This window comes from Carassius gibelio, chromosome A5, assembly GCF_023724105.1.
Source record: "Carassius gibelio isolate Cgi1373 ecotype wild population from Czech Republic chromosome A5, carGib1.2-hapl.c, whole genome shotgun sequence".
Taxonomy (NCBI): Eukaryota; Metazoa; Chordata; class Actinopteri; order Cypriniformes; family Cyprinidae; genus Carassius; species Carassius gibelio.
In genome coordinates, this window is record NC_068375.1 from 27,585,326 (window position 1) to 27,601,316 (window position 15,991).

At 40.0% G+C, this 15,991-nt stretch overlaps 1 protein-coding gene across 1 annotated transcript in view; it reads left to right on the forward strand.

Moving 5' to 3' along the window:
- The window catches only part of LOC128008966 (voltage-dependent N-type calcium channel subunit alpha-1B-like), a 92,961-nt gene extending 77,930 nt beyond the window's left edge, over positions 1-15,031 (forward strand). Inside the window, exons 37-47 of the mRNA XM_052592918.1 lie at positions 617-713; positions 3,154-3,259; positions 4,495-4,602; positions 5,045-5,172; positions 5,661-5,800; positions 5,917-6,043; positions 6,659-6,769; positions 10,005-10,043; positions 10,710-10,920; positions 11,452-11,654; positions 13,791-15,031. Coding sequence (XP_052448878.1) covers positions 617-713; positions 3,154-3,259; positions 4,495-4,602; positions 5,045-5,172; positions 5,661-5,800; positions 5,917-6,043; positions 6,659-6,769; positions 10,005-10,043; positions 10,710-10,920; positions 11,452-11,654; positions 13,791-14,291 — 1,771 coding nt within the window. The 3' untranslated portion in view covers positions 14,292-15,031. The remainder of the gene's footprint in view (positions 1-616; positions 714-3,153; positions 3,260-4,494; positions 4,603-5,044; positions 5,173-5,660; positions 5,801-5,916; positions 6,044-6,658; positions 6,770-10,004; positions 10,044-10,709; positions 10,921-11,451; positions 11,655-13,790) is intronic.
- Positions 15,032-15,991: the final 960 nt, after the last annotated feature.

Genomic DNA, 15,991 nt, shown 5'->3' on the forward strand with positions numbered 1-15,991 from the left:
AATGATGCTGAATGGGAAACGAAGCTTTCAAGGCCACATAACACTCTAACCCCTTCTTTTATGACACTTACATAAAGTTTTCATGTTCACAATTCAGGGTTTTGGCACTAAAATAATGTTACAATATCAAGCTAAATTGTTTTTTACATATAAAGCTCAATCTAATAGTTGTGATTTGCATAAACTATTCAAATGAAACTGGCGTTGAAACCTTTGTTTCCGTGCACTGAAAGAGGAAACTCCCCTGATGTCTCAGCATGCAGATGCAGACATCTTCCAAACAATGCAGCCATTCTGTCACCATCCACTCCTTGTGTCTTTTCACTCACCTCTTCCATCTCTCCTTATCAGGGATCAACTCTCTCACCTCTGACCTCTGACCTTTGGGATCCATCTCTGACCCTGCCAGGCCAGGATGGCATCCCTGTTCATGACACTCTTGGAAATCTAATTAACAAAAGATTTCTGTTTTTTGTCGTCTGTTGTTTGTTTTTGTCTTCTCTTTCATTTCGTCTTGATCGGTTTACTTTCTTGTCCCCCTGTTTCTCTTCCCGTCTCTCTAACCCCCCAATCCTTTTCTTTATTTTGGGTTATTTGCGTTGTCTGCACTTTGAAGTGGCCGTATCAAGTACCTCGATATGTATGAGATGCTGCTCCACATGTGCCCACCTTTAGGTTTGGGAAAGAAATGCCCTCCACGAATCGCCTACAAGGTAGCTCAACTTCACATGCCCCCCTCTCTCTGCTCGTGCTGTCTTCCCATTGGCTTATTCTTCAGCCAATCTCTGTGCTCTTACAGTGTTTCCCCTCGTGTTTGTTTTTCTCCCCACGCTCTGATATTTTTGGTGTAGTCCCTTTTCCTCTCCCTTTTTATTCGAGTCTTCCCCTCCACTTCCTTTGTAATCTAGGGATGGTCACAGACTAATGATGAGTATGACTGCAGAACTTTAATCTATTTAATGTTTGGCTACAACCCAGACTCATTGGAAATGCATGCCTATTTGGACATTTTTGCAAAACGATGTTACATTTCTTCTTGCACGTTTTGTTACACTATCAAAAGGAAATGTCCAGTGAGTGAAAATAAAAGAGCGTTCAGTTTTATGCGAAACAGATTAATATGAATCTGACAATGCTTTATTACATTGCTTGTAGTACATATTGCAGCAGTTAGAAAATAAAATGTCTGATAAGTGGATCTAAAATCACGTTTAAAAATAACGTACCACCTATGCAATAACCTAACCTAAACCTGGCCGATGATGTTAAATAAGCAAGTGTGATATAACACATTTGCTGAAGCAACCATGCCATTTTAGCTTGCTTCTGCAAGTCTATGAGCTAATTTCATACTCATATTTCATGGGGCTTGTACCCGAGTGTTCCATGTTGAAAATGCAACACTATATCAGGTGAGCTAGTGAGCACGTTTACTAAATCAAAAAGCCATGCACATGGAGCTGGATATGTTATGTAAATATCAAAATGTATTATTCTACAAATCAAGCAAGATTTTGGAGGTCATGACAGGTTACTATGCAAGGAACTGCACAAAAAAAAAAAGAAAAAAAAGAAAAACTGTTATTGATTGCTAACCTGCCCCATAAAGGTTTTAGCTGTTTTACTGCCTCTAATGAAATTTTTTGTATATACATTAGGTACATTTTGGGAGTTTTGCAAAAATGTAGGTAGAAGCATGTATTTTCATTGAGCCTACATGTATGTTTAATTATGATGTTAATAAATGGGAGTTAAATCTAATTTATCTTCTATGGTCATACTTCATGTGTATACAATTTTCCACATAAGTTGCATTGTGTAAGGGTTTGTGCACGAAATTGTAAAAGTGATTTTCTGTACCAATCATATGCACTGAAAATGCGAAATCATTTATGTAATCTCAGTTTACATAAAAAAAAGAAGTGCCCAAATCGCTCTTTTTGCGGGTTTCCATGTCTTCCATTGGGATTTACTTAAGGGCCCCAAACTTAGCTTAAAAACCTCTTTTAGAGCCTTTATGTTATGTTAGAATTGGAAAGGTCCCCCTCACCCTTGTTTCATGGAGCAGTGTGTGTAACCTAAGTTGCTTTCAGTCATGAGAACTTTGCACATGACCTATCTATTTTATTCTTGGTGGACTTATTCTCCTTGTCTTGCCAGTGCTGTCTATTTCTCATCCACTCAACCATTTCCTCTCTCTTTTCTTTGTCCTGTAGCCTTCTCTCTCTCTCTCTCTATGTCTGCAGTATATGAGAATGTATGTCTGTGTGTCAGAATGTCCACCTGTTTATTTTCTTTGTACATTCTGGTCTATTACTCTTGCACTGCTACTGCTAGTAGATGTATGCTCTCTTTGCTCAGGGGAGCTCAACTCTTCACAATGAATCACACCAAACCATACTGTACACCTGTACATCCCATGATACAACCCAGCTGTCATGTTTAAAGGTCTACTCTGTTATTTTCCTCTTAGAAAGTTTTAACCAAACAGAAATTTTATATAAAAAATTGAGTGCACCTTTAAAGGTTGAAGTGTGTAGGCTCATCTTTGAGACTCAAATGACTCAATTACACAAGTGACCTTTTAAACATGATTCTTAGTATTTCTACAAAGCTGTTGTCAGAATGATTCAGTTGAACGTTGCTGGTGTGTTTAGCATTGTTTCAGCTCTAAAAAGCTGGTCCCCATTTGAAACTCTTCAGCCTAAAAGCAGCTATCTGCTCTACTTTTATTGATCAGTAATTCCCAGAGTCGAGCTCCCATGTCCTCTGAAGCCCCTCATGGTTATGTGTACATGCTTTTCTCCACTCTCGAGTCAGTGTCGGTTTATCACCAGTGCACTTTGGTTGCGGATCATAGCCTATAGCAGTGAATGTGAATGTTTGATTCTGTACGTTTCTATTCTGTATGTGAATAAAACTGTTTGTGTGCTTGAAATGACAAGATTAGAACAGGATTCTACATTACTGAATGACTAAACTGATCCAGTATATATATTGCTTGATAACTAGAATGCATGAACTGAATCAATAGAAGGATATGAAATAATCAGGCCTAATTTCACATGCACACAAGCTGTTTTGTTTTTGGGTTGTTCTGGTTGATTTTGAGAAGTGTTGTACCCCACTAATGAACCTCATGTCTCCACCTAGCGGCTGGTGAAAATGAACATGCCCATTGCAGAAGACAACAGTGTGCACTTCACCTCTACACTGATGGCTCTGATCCGCACTGCCTTAGAGATCAAACTGGCATCAGGTCAGTCTGGTGCCATATAATAATTGTTCCACCTTCCCTCTCTCTTAAAAGAATCCATCTTTATCTTTTCCAAATAACTCCAAATGTGATTAGTGCCTTATGAAGAGATTTAATCACTTATTCAGTGTGATCTGTTCCGTTGCTGCTGCGAGTTCCATTTCCACCCAGAGCAGTGTGTGTGGGATGGTGTATGTAGCATCTGTTGTATCTCTCTGAGTGTTTAGCACTGGGTGGGTTTATCTAGCTTCATTTTAACAGTGTTGCCTTGCGATTTATTGAACTTAAATTCACTCAACTTAATTTATTATTATTATTAGTTTATTTTATTTTTTATTACAGGAGATTCAAATAGTTTTTCTAGCTTTGCTAAATTCCTCTACTCCAACAGTGTTTTGTCTTTCAGTGCATTGATCTTAATTCACATTATAACACACAGGAGATAAAAATAGACGTTTTTTTTTTCAATATTTTTGAAACAACAAAATAATTAAACTGAACGTAAAGGGAAACTCCACCAAAAATTTAATTTTGTCATTAATCACTTACCCCCATATCGTTCCAAACCCGTGAAAGCTTTGTTCGTTTTCGGAACACAATTTAAGATATTTTGGATGAAAACTAGGAAGCTTGTGACTGTCCCATAGACTTCCAAGTAAGTAACACTGTCAGGGTCCAGAAAAGTATGAAAGACATCATCAGAATAGTCCATCTGCCATCAGTGGTTCAACCGTAACGTTCTGTATCAGCCGTGCCACAAAGATGCACTGTTTCTATGTGTATTTAGCTTTGATTTGAAAGAAAACATTGCATCCTTATGGCGCAGCTGATACAGAGGAGCATTTGTAGCATAGGAGACTGTTGACAAAGGAATAGTTGAATAAAGTCATTATTTTTTTGTTTTCTTCGCTTACAAAAAGTATTCTCGTTGCTTCATAACATTACGGTTGAACCACTGAAGGCAAATGGACTATTCTGACGATGTCTTTCATACTTTTCTGGACCTTTACAGTGTAACTTACATAGGACAACCATTGGGACAGTCACAAGCTTACCAGTTTTCATCCAAAACATTTTAAATTTTGTTCCGAAGACAAAGCTTTTACTGGTTTGGAACGACATGGGATAAGTGATTAATGACAAAATTTTCATTTTGGGGTGGAGTATCCCTTTAACTGTGTATGTATAACACATAGTCTAATTAGCCTGTTTCCTCTCTGTTTATCATCTCTCCACAGGCATGGTGGCCCAACGTCTGTCAGACGCTGAACTGAAGAAGGAGCTTGCTACAGTCTGGCCAAGCCTGTCTCAGAAGACTATGGACCTGCTGGTCACTCCACACAAACGTAAACACATTATGAATCATCACACAGGAGATCCTTTCTTTTGCCACTTAAATACTCTCAAATACTTGCATCCACATATTACAAAACTTACACTGAGGTACTGACACATACTTACAAATGATCTAAACCAGGGGTGTCAAACTCAGTTCCTGGAGGGCCACAGCCCTGCAGAGTTTAGATTCAACCCTTATAAAATATACCCGATCCAACTAATCAAGTCCTTCAGGCTTATTTGAAAAACTACATGGTATGTGTGTTTGAGCAGGTTTGAAACTAAACTCTGCAGGGCTGTGGCCCCTCAGTTTGACACCTCGGATCTAAACAGAACCCAAAGTATTTTCACATGGGCAAACATCTCCAAACACAATACACAGCAACATCTAGTGGTCACCAGTAGAACATCCAAACAACATTTAACTAAGGTGCATTTGTCTCTTTGCAGCCAATGAGCTTACAGTGGGGAAGGTATATGCGGCTCTTATGATTTTTGATTATTACAAGCAAAACAGAGCCAAAAGACTTCAGATGCAGCAACAGCAGCAAAGAGAACAGGCAGGACCTGGATCTCAGGTGATAAATATATATACTTACACTACTACTCAAATTGTTGTGCTATTTTGCTAATGTTTTTAATTTAAAACTGTACATTTACAAATAGATGGACAATGAAAATTAAATCCCAATGGAAGACATAGAAACCTGCAAAAAGAGAAATTGGAACACATTTTGAATGTACATTTTCAGTGTATATGATTGGTACAGAAAATCCCTTTTACAATGTCGTGCACAAACCCTTACACAATGCAACTTATGTGAAAAATTGTATACACATGAAGTTTGAACATAGTAAATCATTAAATCTTGTCTAAACTATTTATGTAGAGATTTTAAGAAAAATGTATGTAATAACATGTAATAACATAAAATTTTATGAATTTGCTTATACTAATTTCTAATGTAAGCCTTTTAGATCATTTTATGAAGGATCATAAGTAAACAAAAACAGATTAGTCTTCCAACTGGTAGTAAATATGTATTTTGATTCTCTCTGTTTGAAGAATAAAGTCAGTGCTCTTTTAGAGCCTATTCTCCCACTAACCCACATGCAAGATCAGACCATGAACAGTGTAGAGTCGGCCTCAGAATTTCAAGCTCAGACCAGACCCAGCTCCACCATGCTTAATAACGGACGCACACAGTAAGCACAATAACCCTTGCTGCATGCATTCATATTCAGTACACACTTTAATTAATCTATTTGCCATGACAAGTATATCTACACTAATATGTTTTTTATTTTTATTTCATGCCCAGTCTTGATACCACAATTAAAGGATCTTCAACCTGGGCTTCAGAGAAATCCAAGGAGGTGCAGTGGTCTAAACGGCGGCCAATGTCAAGAGGTCAATCAGAGGATGCTTCAAATGCAAACACTGCCCAGGTGCTGTAAATAAAAATGGCAACTCTCTCTGACACACACAGGCTGTGTCTGAAAGCCTAGGCAACTGACTCGCTGCATTATCAAGCAATGACTTTGCAGGCAGCGTTTTTACATGAAGGCACCTCATGAAACTGATTTCGGATGGGCTTCTAAGGCACTGTAACAGTTTAATGATCTACAACAAAATAGATTGAGTTTTGGTGATAACTAAATTAACTGTTCCACCAAAATGAAGGATACAGTACATCTACAGTGAAGGTATCTCATGAGACAGGAAGTGAAGCTAACTTTGGATTCAGACGTGCCCTGATGCCTTCCTATCTTGGAATGCATCCCCCTAAGGCAGCATTTTAGAGCTTTCAGATGCAGCCACAGTGTCTTTCTTTAATGCAGGGGTGTCCAAACTCTGTCCTGGAGGGCCACTGTCCTTCAGAGTTTAGCTCCATCCCCAATTAAACCAGCTAATCAAGGTATTACTAGACATACTAGGACCTTTCATGCAGGTGAGTTGTGGCAAGTTGGAGATACTGTAAACTCTACAGGACAGTGGCCCTCCAGGACAGAGTTTGGACACCCCTTATGTGTATTTAATCTCTTATTGTGTGTTTTTAATAGGAATCAGTAGAAATGAGGAAGATGGAGAATAGTGCCAACACAGTTACCTCTGGCAGCATTGAAGGCCAAGGACGTGCAGTATCCATGCCAAAACTCAATGCAGAAATGCAGGTATTCTATTGGAACAAAGTTCTGCGATCAAACTGCGCTTTAAAAAAGCCTACATTACAAGGGAAAGACTGAACCTTCAGTCAATGGTTCGCCAACAAGCGAAACCCATAAGAACAACATTAGTCCAGCCTCAGGGCCCAATGTAAGCAGTGTTTCTTGGCGCTCTCCTGGCCCCAATACCTAGGGAGAGGAGGGGCGTGAGTGGCCACGCTACTCTTCTGATCCTGATAATGATCCTGAGATCGGGATGGATCAGACCCCTCAGAGGTTTTAGAGGAAGACTTGGTTCAGCGGGGAATGAACTTCCTGTAAGGCAGTGGACTGCGACTTTGCCTCCCTGAACTTCTCGATCACCGCCTCTGCGAATGTGCTGAAATGCCCGGAAGCCAACAGTGGTGCATCAAGGTGAAAGGCTTTCAACTCTCTCCTGATATCCGCGAGACAGTTCCTGTACTCACTTCACATATCCGCACAACACCCTCAAGATTAGCGTAATCCGCATGCTGAAAAAGATGTAGCCAAATTGAATATGGCAGGAAGGAAGGAGAGACTTCTGGGGGAGGGGAGTTCATGACCAGCCAGAAAGTGCTTGTCTAGTTTGCCACAGGCAGGCTTCCAGACTAAATCAAGCCTCTTACGTCAAACATCCTCCATATGTGGAACTGAAGCTAGGTTCAGTGCTCACACTCTCATCTCCATCACTAACCACCAGATGAGCCTAATGTAGCACTATCCGTGGGATCAGATTACCCAAGAGAAAGAGTATCTGGATCTTGCCGAGCACCTTGAGAGCTGGAAATGATTCGGCAAATGCTGAATACTATCCCTTGGGAGAGAACAGAATGAAAGGAACTCCTGAAAGGGAAAGCCCTTACCGTCAGATTCCTTCCATGCCCCACCCACCACCCACGAGATTGATCTGCCTATCTGCCTCGGCAGCCGTGGGTCCTGCAGTGAACGCATTGCACTGAGTCTGTTCAATTCCCTCGAGCGATGAATAAGCTCAAGCAAATGCTGTCTGCAATCCTGAGTGAAAGGTAAAGCTTTACCTCTGCTCTCAGTAGCCCTGCGACTGCATCACTGTGAGCGAATCCTTCTGTCTCGTGAGTCAAACCGTTTATTCATGCTTATCCATGCCCTTCTCAAACTTCTCTGCAGCGAACTCCTTGATCTGATTCTAAGCTGTGCCTCGGCAGCAGTGGGACCCGAAACGTGTACACTGCAAGATGTACATGCTGGTCCCTTATCCCTCGAGAAGAGGGACAAATGCGATAACTTGTCACAATGAGTACATTCAGAGCCCTCAAGCACAAAACACGTGTGCTCCGCACCAAGACACATAACGCATAGATTGTGTGTGTCCTTGGGTGTCAGAAATCTAGGACAGACTTTTTAAAATGTTCACTTGCCTTGGTTTTCCCGGTAAAGCCTTCACACGCAGTGTCAAACAAACAGATCCTGAAGACAACACAAGTTGTTGATATGTTCGGCAGGGGCCCTCTTATGCTTCCGGGCGCCCGTCTGTAAAGTCACTGGCTACGTGGACCAGTGGGATTGGAGTTGTTTCTTACATGCTTCAGACACCAGCCCTGCCACATAGTGCCTACTACAGGATGCAGCACGAGTTCCATTTGTCCTATTTATAATACAATTGTGACCCTGGATCATAGAACTAGTCTTAAGTATAATTTTTTTTTTTTATTTAGATTTATAAAACACTTTAAAGCTAAATAAATAAGCTTTCCATTGATGCATGGTTTATTAGGATCAGATGATATTTGGCCGAGATACAACTATTTGAAAATCTGCGGGTCCAAAAAAAATCTAAATTCTGAGTAAATCGCATTTGAAGTTGTCCAAATGAATTCTTGGGAATGCATATTACTAATCAAAAATTTGGTTTTGATATATTTACATTATGAAATTAAAAAAATATCTTCATGGAACATGATCTTTGCTTAATATCCTAATGATTTTGGGCATAAAAGAAAAATCGATAATTTTGAACCATACATTGTTTATTTTTTTTTACTTTTTTTGGCTATTGCTAAAAATATACCCCAGCGACTTAAGACTGGTTTTGTGGTCCAGGGTCACAATTAGTCAATAGGTTGCTAGATCTGCATCCTGGGTCAGTTTTAAGCTTGTGTTGGCTAAGAGGAAGTGAACTGAAGCTCACAATCAGAATAAGTAGACTCTTAAGAAAGAGGCTGAGATTACTTTATGGTTACTTTGAGATGGATTTAAAAATCAATCTTGTTTTGAATACTGGATGGCATTCTTCTGTTTTTATTTTTAATGTAATTTGCACAGAACTTGCTAAAAGGCTAATGTGTTTTACTAATGGGTGTGTTGTTTTGGGATCTTAACATTTAGTTTGCTATATGTTATGGTATGTGAGAATGACGGAATCATTGGAAAAATAAACGAAAAAGACTATGAAATTCACAATCCTTTTGGACTCTGCAAAAGACAATCTGTCCATTAAGACTCATCAGGATATGCGTCCTATCAAATCACACCTATACCACACCACTCTATTGCTAATGGGCTGCTCAAGCTCACTGAGTGCCTCCTATTTCACTCCCAGATTTGATTTCCATCCATAACCAAATCTCTTTAAAATGCTGGACTAACCGATAAGAGACATTAGATGCTGAATGTAACATTTCAGCAGCTGCTAATATGACCAAAATCCCTTGGATTTCTGCGGGGCAAATCCCTTCACCACTGGCACCTATCCATCTCAAGTCCTTCTGCTTGACAGATGAAAAGAAAAGAGCCAAATAACAGTCTCAAATGCAGATTAATATAAACCACAAACCAGAAACTCTGCGAAACTTTGATATGGGGAAAATCTGCAAAGACATTATGATTGACAAGTGTGCTTTAAGGAGTGACTTGTGTCTGTCACGGATGGATAGGAGGATGGATGATAAAAAATGATATAGATTCCCAGAGGGAAGCTTAAGTTGCGTTACAGCAGCAGATGATCTCAAACTATCATTTGCCTTTGTCTTTTTTTGCAAGTGGGTTTGCAGTATTCAAGGTTAAGTGTGTCATTTATGTACTGTCAGTCTAACTATACAACATCGCAAAAATACTGTCTATTCTGCTAGATGACTTTTAATGTGTTTCCATACAGTATATTTTCATGAAAAAATGCTTTTTCCCTCTTTCCATATCTTCCCTGCCCTTCACTTCTTTAATTCTGTCCTCTGACACGCTTCATCAGAGGAGTCATTCCCGTCATTCTCCTGGGACTTTACTGGAAGTATGATCAACTTTTTGTATTACGTTTTCTAATAATAGGCTTGACATAAGGATCTACGTCAGTGGTTCTTGAACAGGAGGCCTCAGCAAACTTCTAAGGGGGTCTCGAACTAATTTAAAATGTTTTTAAACAAAACAAAATAAGACTTGAAGTCATCAATGTTGAGAACCACTGATCTATGATGAACTTTGTTATGTTATTGTCAGGTCTGTTTATCCTCGGTGTCAGTATAGGAATCCGAGGATTAGCAGCCTGTTGTATTGGAAAACATGAAATCAAAGGAGGTCTAGTACTGTGACTCTAGGGCCAGAGACCTTTGATCATTTTAGACAGATTAATAGGCACACCGTTAAAATTCACCTGTCGATGGGAGCATAAATTGAGGGTCTAAGCCCAGAATAAGTGTTTCCTCATACGGGATTAGCCCAGCTGCTACAGATGTTACATTGCCTCTGATACTTTGATGTGATAATGATCCCTTAGATCATTAGTGTAGTTTGGAGTTCATCCCTGTTTTGATGCATCTGATATAAAATGGAGGTTTAGCATACTAGACATTGTTATTACAGGCAATTTCAGAACAGCATTCTTTGTAATATTCCAAGATACAAAGTCCAAAAGCATTCATCTGACTTCATGTAACCAGCACCTTGTTTTCTTTCCCAGCCAATTCCCGATTCCCCCATGAGACGCTCCGCATCCACTTTTGCACCACAGCGCCCTCAGGAAGTGAATCTGAATGACTACACTTTGGTGAAACCTGTTCAAGAACGACATCACCACCATCACCATCACCACCGATGCCATCATCGCAGGGACAGAGACAAGAAACAGAGATCGCTGGACAGGTCGCCCACAGGCCAACACAAAGCTACAGGTCAATACACTTTCATAAGATCCCTGTAAAATACAACTCAAAACCACCTGCATGAAGTCACGTAGCACCATGGTTTCATTCACGGAATTCCCTGGAGATTTTTAGATGCATCGGTTGCAACTGATCCTAAACCCAGATGGGATCCGGTTGTGTTGAGGATTGGTGAAGTGCAGAAGCAGGGCCTGGTGTGAGAGCGTCCGGCCGCAGCTGGCCTCTGTTAGCCAGATAAAAGGGACTGACAGACATGCAGATCTATGCCCTGATAATTTATGATTACCTCTATGCAGGCCAATTGAGAACAGGGAAGAAAAATTCAGGCAGGCAGGGTTTGACTGGAGTCTGAAAATCCAGAGGAGAGGGGAGACTGGGAGAAATGGTTCTGCCACAGCAGGGCTCAATAGTTTTATTTTTCCTTCAATTTTCTTAAAAAAATAAAAAAACAGTATGGGTTAAAAAAATCCTGATCTTTTCTCAAGTTTGGCACAGATAATTATACTTGAATTTAAAATTCATATTTTCTTTGGTTCTCAGGCAGAGCCGCTGACCCTGTACAGGAGAGGTCGCATGACCGAGGTCGTTCCCACGAGAGGAAGCATCATTCGTCTTCGGCGGAGAAGCAGCGCTATTACTCATGTGATCGCTACGGCAGTCGAGAAAACTGTCCCAGCAAGTCTGCCATGGCAAGCTGTGCCACTTCACCTAGCGAGGCCCTGGAGGCCAGTCTCAACAAGCAGGTGGGATGGGGTTGTCAAGACAGGACAGTGTTTAAATAAGATAGGTCAGAGGTTAGAGACTGAAAAATGTATAGGGAATAAACAAAAAGATCTGTTCATTTAATTCTAATAAAAGAACATGTTAGGGATTTGAGACGAGATAAAACATAAATAATTATTAATGTTGAAATCTGTGCCAAGATGCATTTAAAAGTAAAGAAAGATAATGTTCTGATTTAAACAAAAATTGTGCTCTAAGGTCAGCATCTGTTTTTCCCAATATAAAAAAAGCAATACACTTACAATGGAAGAGAGGGCAAGAGATTTTTTATAATACATACTGTTTTGAACACACATATTTACTGTAAGACTAAAATATTGTACATTAACAAGACACTAAAATGATGGAATGATGGAAAGATCTATGCAATCTTTTAACTTCTGCCATTACCATATAACCTGGTATCCTTCACATGATGCATGAGAGGATACTGGAAAGGGAGGTGGCATAATCTTTTGCCAAGGACTGAACCAAAGTTTCACCCACAGAAATTAAGCAGAAATAGAAAATCAACCAAAAAGTAGAAGATCTTGCCAGTTACTGCATCATTTCATTGCAACTAAATGGACTCTTATCTATTGTCGATGTATAAGTATTTCCCATTGCATTTTTTCAACACAGTAAGTAACATTATTTTTATTATTATAATTATCATTATTCTGTGAATGTACGACATTTGTGATTCATTAGCCACTATATGTAAATAACTAAAAGAACAACAAAGTGCAGTAAACTCTGAAACTATTTACGCTACAAACCAGTGTATTACAAATGTAAATCTGAATAATTTGACAAATGCTAGTTTGCAGTGTCAGGCAGCACAACAAACTGTTTTTGTGCAACTAAAATAACTGGAAATGGTAAAAAAAAAATAGCCACATCCACTCTTATATTAAAATTGTGAGTATTAGACTGATAAAATTGACATTTAAAGCTGCAGTCGGTAACTTTTGACGCTCTAGTGGTTAATAAACAGAACTGCTTGCATCTTGCGGAAGAACATCGTAGCCGGAACTACTTCTCTCTGTTTATGTCTATGAAGAATCACAAAGGTACTGGGTTACTCTGCCGCGGTACCCCGAAGCAATCTAAAATAGTCTGAATATAAACACTTATTAAAGGTGCACACCAGTGATTCAGGACAAGCTAAAAACACGGTTTGGAAAATGGATAAATGGTGTACTCGCTTATTATATACATTTTTCTACATTTTGAACACAAACAAAGTTACGGACCGCAGCTCTGATTGGTTGTTTCCAACCGGGAGCGATGGATTTTCTGCAAATGGCAATAGGACCACTGGGAGGAGTCAGAGGAGCTTGTTTTTCCACAGATTATCTGTCTCATTTTCTAATGTCAGGACATAATGACAGGTTTAACAAATATGTAAAAAATATACTTTTACAAAAGTTACCTACTGCAGCTTTAAAGGGAATCTTAAGTCAGTTAGCTTTTATACCTTTTTAATGAAAAATAAAAATCACCATTTCATTGCTTACCTTGTCTAATGACAACTAATGTGTCTGAATTTTAAAGAAACATATTAGACGGATTTGAAGGATTTTAGCTGTTTAAAGTCAGTTTACATTACATTACATTTTTCAGATGGTTAAGCTGAGAATGTAGTTACAGTTAGACTCTTCTGCACAGGTTGCTGTTGGATTTTAAAGCTCTCAGACCACCAGTCACAAAGTGTGGCAGAAGAAAAGTGTAAAGTGATACGCATTCCTGATCAAGCCATGAAGATATTGAAACATTATAGGATTTTTTCTCCTTCTAAAGTGTTATAGTTAGTGATAACTCTTATCACTGTAGTGCAACCACTCATAGGCTTTCACTTCTCTTTCCACTCTTCTTCCACACCATTTCTCTGTGCATTTGTCTGTCTTTTCTTTCTGTGTCTTCCCTGTCATTTTCACTTTCTCCCTTCTTTCATTTTTGTCCTATCCATCTTCCATCTTTTTCTGCTGTCTTGTCCAACATGTTACTTCTCCTTTCCTTCCATCCTTCTTTGGCCCCTGGTCCCTATCTAACCTTTTTGGCATTTCCCCCTCACCATTTTATTGTTTTGATTTGCTTGTTTAATTCTCATCTAGGGCAGTGGGTGGGCTAAGGGGAGCCCGGTGTTGTTGACCTCAGGGGCGAGCACTCCAAGCCATGGGCGCAGACAGCTACCCCAGACCCCCATTGCTCCTCGTCCCTCTGTGGCCTACAGGACTGCCAACTCCTCCCCTGTGCAGTTTCTGGGCACACAGGCCGGCTTGCTTCCCCCAAGTCCTGGCAGGATGAGCCGCGGTCTGTCTGAGCACAACGCCCTCTTAAACAGGAGCTACATCTCCAGCTCGCCGGCCCCTGTCAGTCGCATTAACTCAGAACCCTTCCTAGGGCCACCGGACCACCCTGCCGGCCCCCAACCCGAAACGTACGCTGTCTTCCAAGATGATCCGAGCCCTCAGATGGTCCATTCTACCCTGACTGTAGGGATGCCAATCGTGGCGATTCCCCCACCTCCCCAACAACAGTTCCGCAGGGTTCCCAATGGATACCACTTTACCACGGGCCCCGGTGCCACCAAAGGACGAGCACGACGGTACTAACCAGAGGCAGAGGTGGACGACTGGTGCTAGCATGGCTTTAATTTACACACACATTCAGATGATGTTTTTATTTTCTAATCATGATGAGTTTTATCATCTCTTATTTTGTGGGCGGTGTTAAATGCAGTAATGCATGTATTTGTTTTCAATGTCCAAAGGATAAAACATACATGTACACTTACAAAGCAGCAGATATGATATGAAAAGGATCAAATTCACCCGATTTATATGTATTTCAGTCAGGCTAAATGGTTTGGTGGGTGTGGTCTCTTTAAAAACACGAAAGATTGACAGTTTATGTGCAAACACACAGGCTTTTAAGGGCAACAGATGCCACAAATGTGCTTGTGTAACCTGGGAAAAGACTGACCCACTGCTTCAGATGTAGACCACAGTGGGCATCTGGCCATTTTCCCTCTAAGCCAGCCTCTGAGACGCACCCTAAATGCAAATATTCCCATGAAAATGTTATCTTGGCATTATAGATGTACCTTTTATGGAATGAAACTCTACAGAAGCAGCTGGAAATGCTAGAAACATTGTCTTATTTGAAGCAGTGCCCCCTATCTCCATCTAAGAGAATTAAACGTTTTTTCACACTGTTGCGAAAGCAGATTGTTCACCTTTGACAACCATATTGTTCTTTGTTTTATATCAAGTTGTAGATATTTTATCTATTCATTATGTGCTTTTTTGTATTCTAAAGATGAACGGTTTTACATAAATCATTTACGGCTTCACCATACTGTCAGGTCTAACAATTCTTCTTGACTGCTCCAGATGTTATTTACAAAGTGCCTAACCTTTTGAATATATTGTAGTAGTGATACAACCTCAGCCTTTTTTAGTGCATCCACACTTGAGAGCGTGAACTGATCAAGCTCTAAGGGTTAAATGGAACTACAAGGTGTTACGATCGCAGGCCTTAATTCAGAAGATATAGTACCTTTGAATTCACATTAGGTTTTTGAATGGAAATGACCGTATGATTGTTTTTTTTTTTTTAGTTTTTTTTTTTCTTGTCTCCTTTTTTTGTACAATTTTAATACTGAGTGGAATATTGAAAAATTCCATTACCAAAAGCATATATTAGTATGGAGTACATATTAAAAAAACTGCAGTAGTTGTGTATTTGTCCTGATGGGGACTTTATAACCACAGTTATAAAATTGCATGTTAAAAAAAGTCTTCAATTCTTGACTGACCATGGTTAAGAAACCAATATTTATGGTGTGTATTTCCTGCCCTGATGAAGATGCTCAGACTGCAATGCTATCTGCCTTCTCTGTTTGATCTTTTATGGTTAGATGCAAGGACTGAGAACCGATGAACTGTTACAAAGGAGCGTGCTTTGCTCGTGTAGCAGGTTTCCTGATGTGAGCACATGTTGTGTTGGGTTGAGTCGGGTGCTGGCACCAGTACAGTAGGCTGATCTGTGTTAAGGTTAAGCTTTCCCCCTCATGGCACTCCTCCAAGCACCCTGAGACACACATACACACTCACAGCTTTTATTCTGCTGCCGTTCCCCAGCTGCTGGCTGTATAGAAATATGGCCGGCTCCTTTTTATCATGCTGGTAACATGAGAGGAATATTGAGCCAACTGAATTCAGAAGGTGAGGCAGTTTGAATGAACAGAAAAAAGCCTCTGTATCAGGACATTGTACAGTACGTTCCAGGATTATTTCACCAGTTCTGCATT